At 35.2% G+C, this 13,319-nt stretch overlaps 1 protein-coding gene across 1 annotated transcript; it reads right to left on the bottom strand.

Moving 5' to 3' along the window:
- Positions 1 to 632: 632 nt before the first annotated feature.
- On the bottom strand, positions 633 to 1,765 carry LOC122315288 (CASP-like protein 1E1). The gene is made up of 2 exons (XM_043131114.1): positions 1,379 to 1,765; positions 633 to 1,129 (listed from the first exon to the last, which is right to left on the bottom strand). The coding sequence occupies exons 1-2, from the start codon at positions 1,609 to 1,611 to the stop codon at positions 790 to 792; spliced, it is 573 nt and encodes a 190-aa protein (XP_042987048.1). The 5' UTR covers positions 1,612 to 1,765; the 3' UTR covers positions 633 to 789.
- Between the last annotated feature and the right edge of the window lie 11,554 nt (positions 1,766 to 13,319).

The following is a 13,319-nucleotide window of genomic DNA, read 5'->3' as shown; positions in this document are numbered from 1 at the left end:
GATATTTTCATTAATGTGTCTACCTAACCTGCATTAGAATTTTGTTAGGGGATTGTTCATTTGATCTAATCTCGACCCTTTATGTAACTTTTTATTCTAAATGAATGGTCAAGATCATTCATGGAATCCGGGCATTATACATCATGATCCTGAAACACTTTAAAAAAAAAAAAATAGTGAAATTTGGATAAAGAGATAAGATAAAATGATTTTAGATAAAAATTAAAAAATAAAATATTATTATTATTTTAAAATTTAAAAAAATTAAATTATTTATTATATTTAATTTGTGCGAGAATTTGATAAAATTGTTATGATGAGATGAGTTGAAATCATCTTTATATCCAAACTTAAAAAAAAAAAAAAAAAAAAAAAAAAAAAAATTATGTTAAGTATATCCATTAATCATTAGAGGATGAATTACCATTTTTTAAAACAAAATCAAAGATGGATGAATAATATCACGTCAACATATGAATTGAATAAATATTCGAAATAAAATAAGAATATGGTATAATATTTAAAGCAATTTTTTATATCAAATTCATATATTTAATTTGTACTGTCTCATATAATATATATAGATTCCAACTGCAATTAATAACCACACCAACCAGCAGCTCGGCATCAAATTTGCTAAAGATCAATGCATTTATTAGTCCTTCCCATACGGCAAGCATTTACTACGTACTACTTACGAGCACTACTGCAACAGGACAAGTTTCCCTACACTAACTCTAATCCCTGCATACAATCAATTTCCAAGAGCCTGTCGTATGATCTTTATTTTTATTTTGACTTCTTGTGGAGGCCCAAAACGGAAAGAAGAACAAGACAAAGAAATGCAAAAGACCCAACGAGAGAGAGGACAAGGGCAGCTGCCAAGTGGTGGCAATAGCCATCAAACACATCACAGACCTTTCTCCATTGCACGTGTGAGTTTCCGTCGAGGCCAACGAGCCCAATAGCAGCCGCTGCCCCATTGGCGGAATAGAGAAGAGCCATCATGATCAGGTCTAGGATGCTGAGTACCAAAGCTGCGTTGTGTTTGAAGCTTCGGGCTGCCGCAGAGTATACCAAAGATCCTGCTGCATACGCACATGCTACGGAATTTGTCACCAAGAAGAACCTGCATGCAGCATGCAGGTAAGAAGAACTTGGTCCCTATTTTTCAACTTATTGCTCGAAGATAAATTTACTCATGTATGTATGTCTGATTGTATGTATTTATGAAGTGAGATCCATCATATCCGACTTTTATCTTATACTAGATTTTTTTTTTGATGGATTATCTTATACTAGATTAATATAAAGCAAATATATATTAAACTCGTGTGTATGTTTGAGAGGCTGAAAGCTAAGGGTGGAAAAAGCTTACACAAGAGCAGACATGTATTGCCACCTAGCCGTGAAAGGAAGATGCAAGACAGGTAAGCCTTGTGAAATAGTGATAGAAACAATCTTGGTCTCCCTTGTAACACCCACCAGAACCGCAGCAACAAAAGTGAAGGCCAGCCCCAAAAAGCGAAGCAAGACATCATAAATCCTTATTCCCCAACTTGGAGTAGGACTCTCCATCACCTTTGCATCACTCCTCAGCACTCCATCCATGTTGTTGAGCTAGTACTGATCAAGTTCCTCGAGAAGAAATCTAGCCGATCGAGAGAGAGAGAGAGCACTAGAGCATCTGAGCAAGGACGGCAATAAGGAGGAGTTTTAGGAGTGTAAAAGAGTAATGCATCAAGGGATAGCAATGACGTAATGAGTAAATATTATATTATATAGATCTGAGTAGGTGGGGAAGTGAGGAAATTAGAGCTGCGCGCATTAATGAAGGCAAACTAAGGCAAACTTATCTGCTAGTGTTTAATACCCATGAAAACAAATTAGTAGAGTTTATACAGTAATTACAGCACCTGCTGCTGGCCGATTAGACCTTTTTTGAAATGGACGTTAGACCTTAATTTCTCTAACGTCCGTAAGAATATATATAAGAGGTCATCGAGCCTCTTTTTTTTTTTTTTTTTTTTTTTTTTTTTTTTTTTTTTTTTTTTTTTTTTTTAATAAACAAGGTAAACTTTCATTGATTAAACACATTGTTACAAAGATCTAGTTGAACAACATGTCGAATACAATTAGGCATCTCCTCTAAATCATAGAAATCACACTCATTCAATAGGACATTCATGGCAAACATGTGTGCTGTCATGTTTGAATTCCTCTTAGTGTGCCTAAAACTCCAAGCAACATATTCTTGTAAAAGATGCTTTGTATCCTCAATGATAAAGCCACCTTGCCTCCAGTTGGTAACTAATTTCTGCATTCTCTCCAGCACTTGAAGTGAGTCCCCCTCGAACATGATGGAGTGAAAGCCAGCCTGCTCCTTGCAAAATAACACTGCCATCATCATGTCATAAGCTTTAGCAGTGAAAGGGGAAAAGTTGTAACTTCTTCTTGCTCAGATAATGCCAAGGACTTGGCCGTTACAGTCCCTGATAATTGCACCAATGCCCATGAGTCCCAAGGATTAGTTTATTGCAACATCCTAGTTCAATTTGTATGTCCCCTCAGGAGGTGGTTTCCATCGCTGGTTTTTAGAGGAGTCAGCTACTATTTCATTTGTATGCTTCTGTTTTGTAGTTTTAAAGCAGTTTAGATCATCCAATGCTTTATGCATCACAGAGTTTGGGTGTCTAAATTCCTTTCCATGCACAAACTCATTCCTTCTTGCCCATACTAATCTCATAATTGAGCCTACTTCCTCCATCAATGACTTTGGTAGCTTGCTCATCATTTGCTGCCAGACTTCTTTTAGGGACCTTTCATCAAGGGAGAGCTTTTGAATTGGTCTACAGGCTTGACTCCATACATCTCGGGCTGCACTACAACTCCACAAAACATGACTTGAGGCCACTTCTTCAAGGCCACATATAGGGTAGCTAGTGTCCTTCATTATTTTCCTCTTGAAGAGATTAGAATAAGTTGACAAAGCCTTATTGCAAGCCCTCCAGAGGAACATTTTCACTCCATTTGGTACCTGAAGGTTCCACATCCCTTTCCAAATATCCCTATCTGTATTTGTGGTAGAGGGGCCACTGACAAGGTTTGACTATAGCTCTCTTAGAAGGTGATAGGCACTCTTCACAGAGAAGATGCCATTTTGTGTACCACCCCAAACCAATGTATCTCCTCTATTTTCCAAGCAGATGGGGATGGTTTTAATTAGTTTCACCTCTTGTTGAGTGAACATGTCATTGAGGATCCTATCATCCTATTTCCTAAGAGAGGGGTCAATCAAATCAGCAACTACCATCCTATGAGATGGGATATTAGGTTTGTGATATGGGGCAAGGAAGGATGGTCTAGGGAGTCATCTGTCCTCCCATATTTTCACTTGTGAGCCATCACCAATCCTCCTTTGCAAACCTTCTTTCAGTAATTCAAAGCTAGCATGCAGACTCCTCCAAGCTAATGATGGTTGTGCCCCTACTCTTGCATCTAGCATGGAACCATGTGGGAAGTAATTCTGCATGAGGATAATGGCAGGGAGTGAGGATGGGCATTGTAGCATTTTCCACACATTCTTGGCAAGGAGAGCAATGTTGAAACTATTAAAGTTTTTGAAGCCCAATCCTCCTTGGTATTTTGCTTTACTAATTGGGCACCACTTAACCCAATGTATCTTAGATTGATTCTCACTAAAACCCCACCAAAACTTCCTTAGAACCTAGTCCAACCTATTAGTGATGGACTTGGGAAGAAGGAAGATTCCCATAGTGTATGTGGGGATGGCCTGCAACACAGATTTTAGAAGCAGTTCCTTTCCAGCAGTTGACAATTTATTTGCTTCTAGTTGTTGATCCTGGCCCATACTCTATCAATTAGCCCATGAAAGCATGCTACCTTTGCCCTTTCCACCATGGCAGGTAATCCGAGGTATTTTTCAAAGGATCCTGTGGGAGTAACACCTGCAATTCAAAGTATGTTTGCTCTGCAGTTAGTGTTTGTATTTCTACTAAAATTCATAGCTGACTTTCCTTTGTTCAATTGCTGGCCAGAGGCTTGCTCATATACATTCAGAATATTCATCATTCTCCTCCATTCAAGTTGGCTTTACAAAACAGCATATTGTCATCAACAAAAAAAGAAATGGCTAACTCTAACTGGACCCCTCCCTACTGGTACACTTGAAAGTCTGAGATTCACCTATGCTTGGGATAATAAATTTGAAAGAGCCTCAGCACATATGATAAACAAGTAAGGGGACATAGGGTCCCCTGCCTGAGCCCTCGAGTTGGTTTGAAAGTTTCTTGAGCTTCACCATAAAGTAGGATGGAGTAGGAGACTAAGTTGATGCAGTTCATTACAAGGGTTATCCATTTCCTATCAAATCCCATTTTGCACAGCACTGAGGATAGAAAGGCCCACTCCACTCGATTATAACCTTTGCTTATGTCGAGTTTTAAATCCATATCAGTTTATTTGCCTTACATTCTTGTGGACATGGAATGGAAAGTCTCATATGCCACCAAAATGTTGTCTATTATGGCTCTACCTAGAACAAAAGCACTTTGGCTCATAAAAATTATGTCAGGCAGTATTAGTTTGAGTCTATTTGATAACACCTTATCCACAACTTTATAAATTACATTACAAAGACTAATTGGCCTATAATAAAAGACTCTTTTGGGATCTTTTACTTTTGGGATCAAGGATATGTAAGTGTCATTCACTCCTGCTAAGAAACCTAGTTTATTAAGAACATTAAGCACAAAATTTGTCACTTCCTAGTTCGTGATATCCCAATTGGATTGGTAGAAAAGGGTTGGAAAGCCATCAAGTCCTGGCGAACCCATCCCTTTCATTTGGAAGACAACACTCTTGACTTCTGCCTCTGTGAACTTCTAGAGGAGAAATTCATTCATACTATCTTTAACTCTAAGGGGCATATCCCTGATGAGCTCTTCTATGCCAGTTGGAAAAGAAGATGTGAAAAGTTCTGAAAAATAGCTGGTGAAAATGGCTCCAATCTGCTCTTTGTCTGATATCATCATGTTCCTATTGTCCATGATCTATGAAATCTTGTTAATTTTCCTCCTATGAGATGCATGCAGGTGGTAGAAGGTTGTGTTCCTATTCCCTTTTTGTAGCCAATGTTGCTTGGCTCTTTATTTTCATTTCAATTCATCCTCAACTAAAGATTGATCAATCTCATTTTGTAACTGTTTGACAGTTTCCACATGATCCCCACTACCTTCTTCTTGTAGTTCTCCTAGCCTTTTTAGTTTCTATTTGAGTTCCTTTGGTGCTCTCTTGTTTACTCTTACATTCCATTTTCTTAATCCAGTTTCACAATTCATCAACCTTCTTCTCATGGTTTTAGTAACATTTTCCCCATGTGCATATTTGCTCCAACCTTCTTTAATAGTTGTGGCACAATCTTCTTTTAAAGACCATGCTGCTTCAATCCACAATTTCCTTCAAATGTAATTTCATTCAAGGTTAAAACATTTGGATGATGTATATGATGCATGCATAAGCAAAGTAGTGTCTGAATAACCTCAATAAATTTCATTTCAAACTAATATTCAACATGCAACTCAGGAATAAGGATCCACACTCCTCAAGCATCCTTAGTGCTTTCAAACAATGAAGGATCAAAAGGAATGAAGAAACCCTAACCTTGGCTTCAAATCAAAGATGACAGAAACTTAAAAAAGTATGAGTTAAAACAAAATGAAAATCAGAAACCCCATTGAAACCCTGCTCTTCAAAAGCTTCCCTCAACTTAGGTTATGAAATTACTCGCACATCAAATATGAAATTACCCTATTAATCAAGAAAAACAACATTTCCATAACCTAAAGGAATAATGAACCCTAAAATTGGAAGAAGGTTTTTGAATGGTCCTCTCTGGTTTCTAGATCTTCCAAGAATTTCCAGCCCAATGATCCCTCTCTCAGTGCAATCTCCTTCATATATATAGACCCTCTGGTGTGTGCTCTACCTCACTCCCTAGCCTCAATTTGTAGCTGATTTTTATTCTCTTTGCTGGTTCACATTCCTCCTCTCTCTCATAACCTCTGATTTAGCATCTGTTGAGGCTTTGTTTCTTCATTCCAAGAATAGCCTCTCGTGCTTTGCTTCCCCATTTTCTTCCCAAAGAAGTGTCAACTAAATGGTGAGGAGAGGAAACACTTAGTTGTTTTTAGGTTTCTCTTTTCAGTGCCTGTAATTACAACTTTGTCCTTCATTAGCTCATCTCAAATCTGAGAATATCCACACCATATGATGCTTCCTCTTTCTTTTTCTTTTTTTTCGTTTCATGAATGCCTTGCATCATATGAACATAATATGAGTATTCACTACAAGAAATTTAATTTTTAGGGATGAAATTTCTTAGGGATGAAATTAATTTCGTCCCTAAAAGTACTTTTCTGAGACGAAATTTTAATTTCGTCTCAAAACATGGAAAACCTTACAAATCCGTTCGAACTAAAACATAGTAGTTCAAACTTGAAATTCTAAGACGAATTAGATCGTCTCCAAAAATCTATACCGTTTGAACTAATTAAATTTAATTCGAACAGAAAATTAATTAATTCGAATGCAATATTATTTGTTCGAATGAATATTAACGTGTTTGAACAGTATTATTTAATTAAAAAGATATATTGTTAAAATTGTAAGAATACATATTTTTTCTATTAATTTTTTATCATTTCCAAAGTAAATAAAAAGTTCTATATATTATATATTATGATTTACAATGAATTAAAATATTTACATATTCATAAATTAATTTTATGTAATTAATTTAAAAATATTTTAGTTAACTAAATATTAATTTAAAGATAGTGTCATTTTTTCAATTATCGTGAAAACTAAGTATAATGATAATAAAATATAATTAACAATAAAGAGGCTAGCAAACACTAAAAATAAAAACTATAGTGCATTAATTACATTCCAAAATGAGTTAGTCGTTCTATACAACATAAAAAAGTAAAAAAATTACTAATAATATTTATTTATTATATAAATCCAAATCCTCCTGTAAAGTTTGCAAGCGTCCTTCTAGGTCCTTAAGCTTCTCCATCATGGGCTGAATGAAGTCCCTCAATAAAATGTCGCGGTGGTCCGCCAATATAGCTCGTACCTCATCTGGAGTAGCCCCAGCAGGGTGTCTCTCAATAGGGGCAGCAGTAGTAGTAGAAGCTGGATCAGTAGGCGGAGGCTGATCCTGTAGGACTGCACAAGTCTTCGACAAGTGACCCTTGCTCTTACTGAATGTGATCTTGTTAACGGGCCCCATCTGTGGCGACCTCCGCTCAGTCAAAGTCACTGTAACCCCTGAATGGAGTAAGAGGTTAGATATCAAAAGCGCAAATGGTAGACTACCTCCACCCGAATAGCATGACTCTGTGTGAATGCGGAGAAAGAAATATAATGCCAGATCAATCGGCTCCCCCTGTGCTAACTGTAACAAAAATCTAGCCCGCTCGATCCCGAAATCAGTCTTGTGTTTTTTTAGAATCAATGTTTTACCCGACAATCAAATTAAGCATTCTGAAAAATGCTATACAGTCGGCTTGTCGGATCACTTTACTGCCATCATATGGAGGAGCCTCAGGGTCTCGCACTAGGTCACGAACCTGATCGTATGTGAGACCATCATCAGGTACCTCATCACCGCTCTCGCTATCATCCGAGCTAGCATCCAGCTCTGCGGTCTGTACATCCGACACTGGTGATGACGATGCGACTATTGTGTCCTCTCCAGATGGTGCAGTCGCTGCTCTCGCTACTGCTACTGTAGGATAGGCACCGGGCTCTCCCCGCAAATCTAGAAACTCAGCAATAATGCAGGGAGAGAATATAATACTCACTCCCCAGACTACTAATTTATAGCATAGAGCATCACCAGACTGCTCACCCATGGCACGTTAAAACTCACCGACTATCTCAGGATATGTTGTGCCCCTCTGTCGACAGATCGGGGTCCATCCACGATCGATGATGATGTCATGTATGCTCCGCCCCTCCCAAGTGAGGTCACGGACGTCACCTAGAATGATCTCCCGCTCAACTAGTATAGGCCTGACGGCCGGCTGAGAAGGAGCTGCAGAGGTACTTTCGACTGTCTGGGATCTAGAACGTTTTCTTCCGCTGCTGCTTGCCATTAGTATACTGTTGATGTATAAAATATATATGTGATCTAATTAAAGTGAATTAGAGGAATGATGATGTTGTGCTGTCATGTTTGACAACTGCTTATTCGAATGGCCTTTATTTCCATTCGAATTAAATTATATTCATTCGAATGAAATTTAAATTCATTCGAATGAACATAAAATTAATTCGAATGACCTCAGATAACTCCATTCTAATTAGCCTAAAATCCATTCGAATAAAATTATATTCCATTCGAATGAACCTAAATTTAATTCGAATGGACTTGACTTTAATTCGAATGGAATTTATATTCATTCAAACGGACCTGAGCCAAACAGACATGGCTGAGTCAACTCAGAACCGAACCGACACTTTCATTTTTCACAAGGAATCCAATATTTTAATCGGTAGAAATGATTTAGGAGTAAATCCCTATCATTTCTACTGATTATAGTTGTGTCATTTGGCCCCAAAACAACAAAATGGGGCCGGATTGATTCAAAATCCGACCCCCCCAAAACTAACCAAAAAACTAATAAAAATAAAGCTCATTTAACCCATACCTCTTGTTCTAGGAGATTTGAGGAGTTGGTCGGAGTTGGTGACGGCTTTGTGGCTGCTAACGGCGGAGGAATCGAAGAGTAAGTTCGAATGAGAGGAGGCACGAAATGAATGGAGAAGAAACTGGCTCGCGGCTTAAATAACGTAATTTCATTCGAACGGAAGTATAATCAGTTCGAACTAAAAGGGTATAAGTTCGAATTAAAAAGGTATAAGTTCGAATGAATTATATAATACTTCATAAAAATATATATATATATATATATAAGTACAAGAGGTAAAACAATACGTTTTATATTAGTAATACTAGTATTATATACTAGTATTAGTACTAGTAAAAAATTTCTCACTAGTATATATAATATATATTAGATAACTATATATCGATAGTATAGAGTTTTATACTACTTACTTATATATATTGTAAGTAACTAGTATATATATATGTAATAGTATATATATTATGCATTAGATGAGTATAAAATAGTATTGTCTAAAGCATTGCATTATAAAGTAAATATAGTAAGTATATAGTAAAACATTGCATTAATTATATGTATAAAAAACATATTTCTAATATATTTAGTTTGTATATTAATAATAAACCAAGTACTTGGACTATATTATAAAGTATTACAGTATTATTAGTTTTCATATTTTGATGCTATCTATACTTTAATATCACTTAATATTATACTATTAGTGATACTTAGTATTATACTTATAGTGATACTAACTTATAAGTATAACACTATTAGTGATTGTAAATAAAATATTATACTATTTTAAATACTTAATATTATAGATTGATAAGAAACTTAGTATTATGCTATTAGTGACACTTAGTATTATATAGTGTATATAATTTTTACATATACACATAATAATATTGGGTGTATTATGTGTATAGTTATATATTTCTCTAATTATCTGTTCGAACTAATATAATGTCAGTTCAAATAGAGATAATTCATATTCGAACGATTTTTTTTTGTTTGGAGGGAAAATTCGCGCCAAGTTATCGGTATATGCTGGAGAATATTCCTTTTTTCTGTTCGAACTGGAAAAATATTAATTCGAACGGGAAAAAATTGTGAAAAAAATTAGCGGTATTTGGATTTTCGCGTTCGAACTTATAAAAATTTAGTTCGAACTGAAATGCACATATTATTAATCCGATCCTTTCACTTCATTTTCATTCGGATTGAAGATTGAGAAAAGGAGAGAGAGCGTGGCAGAGGCTGTGAGAGAGTGTTGTGGAGAGAGAGAGCTTGAAAGCATTGAGAGAGAAGAGATTCTTGAGAGAGAAAGGAGAAGGACAAGAGGTAAGTTGGTTTTTTTTGTATTTTTCATTCTGATTTTCGTTTACAAATATCTTAATATTTTTTACATTTATTTGTTGGGATAGAACAACAGTTTAATGTGTTTTATGTATATATAGGTATTGTGGATTGACTGAAATTTGAATTGCTAGTACAAGAGGTAAGTTTTATTAGTTTTCTAAGTTGTTTAATAATCATATTTAGGGATATTCATATAGTTTTCAATGTGTTGTATTGAAATATGGCATCATGAATGTGAAAATTGTGTTTTGTGGTTCAGTTTTGTACTCTGTTTCGTGACTAGTTTCTGGGTTGGTTTAATTCGAACACTCTGAATACCGTTCGAATTTATTTTTATTTGTTCGAACAGAATATAACTCGACCAGCGTTCCATTCAAACTTATAGAGTGTTTGTTCGAACAGTATCAATTAAATACTTATTATTTGCAGTGATAATTAAATAGCAGTTAATACTCCAAATATAATAATAAGATAGTTAATTAAAAAATTATAATTAAATATTTGAACATAAGTAAGTACTCAAGTATTAATTATGATGATTAATACATAATGTATAATTAATTATATCTAGGATATAGTTTAATTAAATAGCTTAATACTCCAAATATAATAATAAGATATTTAATTAAAAAATTATAATTAAATATGTGAAGATATTTAAGTACTCAAGTAATAAGATGATTAATACATAATGTGTGATTAATTATATCTAAGCACACTAATTAAATAGCTTAATACTCCAAATATAATAATAAGATATTTAATTAAAAAATTATAATTAAATATTTGAACATAAGTAAGTACTCAAGTATTAATTAAGATGATTAATACATAATGTATAATTATATAATATCTATGATAGTGTTTAATTAAATAGCTTAATACTCCAAATATAATAATAAGATATTTAATTAAAAAATTATAATTAAATATGTGAAGATATTTAAGTACTCAAGTAATAAGATGATTAATACATAATGTATAATTAATTATATCTAAGCACACTAATTAAATAGCTTAATACTCCAAATATAATAATAAGATATTTAATTAAAAAATTATAATCAAATATTTGAACATAAGTAAGTACTCAAGTATTAAATATTTCAAAATCTTTAATGGCCCATCATGTATACTTGTAATGTAATCTTCCCATGTATTTGTGATGTATGCTTGTTATGTTTACTACTGAGTGTTTGGATTTTGTAGTTATTTTACATGCAGTTAAACCTTAGACCCGTTCGAGAATTGTGGCCAAATATTCGCTTAAAGAATATTTGGGTATAACTCTTGAATTGTCCAAAGTAGACAGTTTGGGATTCTATCATCTATATGGCATATATACTTAGTTATAAATCCTGTGTTAATCAATTTAAATTTTGGTTTAGCATTTTCCTACATTCTTCGAGTATGTAGTTCATAAGTTTCTCGGCTCATGAATAGGGTCGACGACTTATCGTGACTAGCATACTTGGAGAATTGTAAGGAAATGTTGCCGAAATTTTTACTAACATACGAGTTTTAGACTGAGTATATATGCGATATAGATGATAGTCTCTCGAATGGGATAGGACCAACTACCTTAAAAGTACAGGGTAATTAAACACATGTATTGTAATAGTTGAATGATAGTGTTTATCCCATGATTGTGGTTTTCTTTTATAGATGGATAAAAGTTGGATGTTGTTGGGAGATAAACTTGGTCAAGACTATAAGCAATATGCACAAGGGGTGAAGTCTTTCTTAGATTTGCTTGTGGGATTGTTGATAGTCGAGGATTTATAAGATGCCCATGTAAGAAGTGCAAAAACCTTAGTTCATATAATATGACGGCTGTGGAGGATCATTTATTCGTAAATGGAATTAATTCTAAATATTCACATTGGGTTTTACATGGAGAACCATTTCTCCAAGGAGTTAGATTTGGCAGTCATCTCAACCAGATGGATGAATGTAACGAGATCGACACGGAGGACATAAATGTTGATATTTCTGATGATGGTTATGATAATGGAGAAGATATGACTGAAATGTTAGGAGATCTTGGCGCAGGCATATTTGGTGCCAAGGTTGGAGAATGAACATCTACCCAGTCATTTGAGGGAAATGAAGACTTTGGATCATTGTGGGTGGATGCACAACGAGAATTGTACGAAGGGTACACCCGTCATAGCAAGTTGTCATTCACTGTCAGGTTGCTCCATATAAAGTCTATTTGTCGTATTTCTGCAAAGACTATCGATATGCTGCTTAAATTATTTAAAGAGGCTCTGCCAGAGGATAACGTAGTACCTCGAAATTTTTATGAAGCGAAGAAATTGAAGCGAGGGTTAGGATTTGATTATAATATCATCCATGCATGTAAGAATGATTGTGTTCTCTTCTGGAAGCAATATGCAGAATGTGAATCATGTCCGGCGTGTCTTGAGTCAAGATGGACATCAGATAAGCGTAATGTACCCCAGAAAGTGCTAAGACATTTTCCGCTTATTCCTCGACTTCAAAGATTATTTACTTCCCGGATGACTGCAAAAAATATGACTTGGCATCACACAGAAAGAGTTCAAAATGATCAATTTCTCACTCATCCTGCAGATTCCTTACAATGGAAGAAATTTGATGACGAGTATCCATGGTTTGCTGAAGAACCTCGCAATGTACGTCTTGGCTTAGCAACTAATGGCTTTAATCCATTTGGCAACATGAGCACTTCTCATAGCACTTGGCCTGTCATAGTAATGCCTTATAATTTGCCACCATAGAAGTGTATGAAGGATCCTTATTTTATGATGACTCTATTGATTCCAAGGCCAAGGTCACCAGGAAATGAAATAGATGTATATTTGCAGCCAATGATGGAAGAGTTGAAAGAGTTGTGGGAACAGGGTGTCAATACATATGATGTGGCTGCTTCGCGTGAATTCAAAATGCATGCTGCAGTACTTTGGACAATAAATGATTTTCCGGCATACGGGAACTTGTCTGGGTGGAGCACAAAGGGAAAAATTGCTTGTCCTATTTGTAACAAAGATACACAGTCTCAGTGGTTAGCGAATGGCCGGAAATTATGTTTCATGGGACACCGTCGATATCTACCTCATGATCATAGATGGCGAAACAATAGGGTAATGTTTGATGGAACGGTTGATCGTAGGTTATCACCGCCAGAGTATTCTGGCAGTGATATTCTCACTCAATTGGCAGATGTCCCAGACAACAGATTTGGAAAGAATGCAAGAT

The sequence above is a fragment of the Carya illinoinensis genome, chromosome 7 (assembly GCF_018687715.1).
Source record: "Carya illinoinensis cultivar Pawnee chromosome 7, C.illinoinensisPawnee_v1, whole genome shotgun sequence".
Taxonomy (NCBI): domain Eukaryota; kingdom Viridiplantae; phylum Streptophyta; class Magnoliopsida; order Fagales; family Juglandaceae; genus Carya; species Carya illinoinensis.
Note: the sequence above shows the minus strand (reverse complement) of the source record. Positions and strands in the feature narration are given on the sequence as shown.

What these genes read in the sequence shown, in the direction of transcription:
- LOC122315288 (XM_043131114.1), bottom strand. Translation starts at nt 1,611, where the DNA reads ATGGATGGAGTGCTGAGGAGTGATGCAAAGGTGATGGAGAGTCCTACT. An exon ending in CAATACATGTCTGCTCTTGT is followed by an intron (nt 1,130 to 1,378) that starts GTAAGCTTTTTC and finishes TGCTGCATGCAG; the next exon opens with GTTCTTCTTGGTGACAAATT.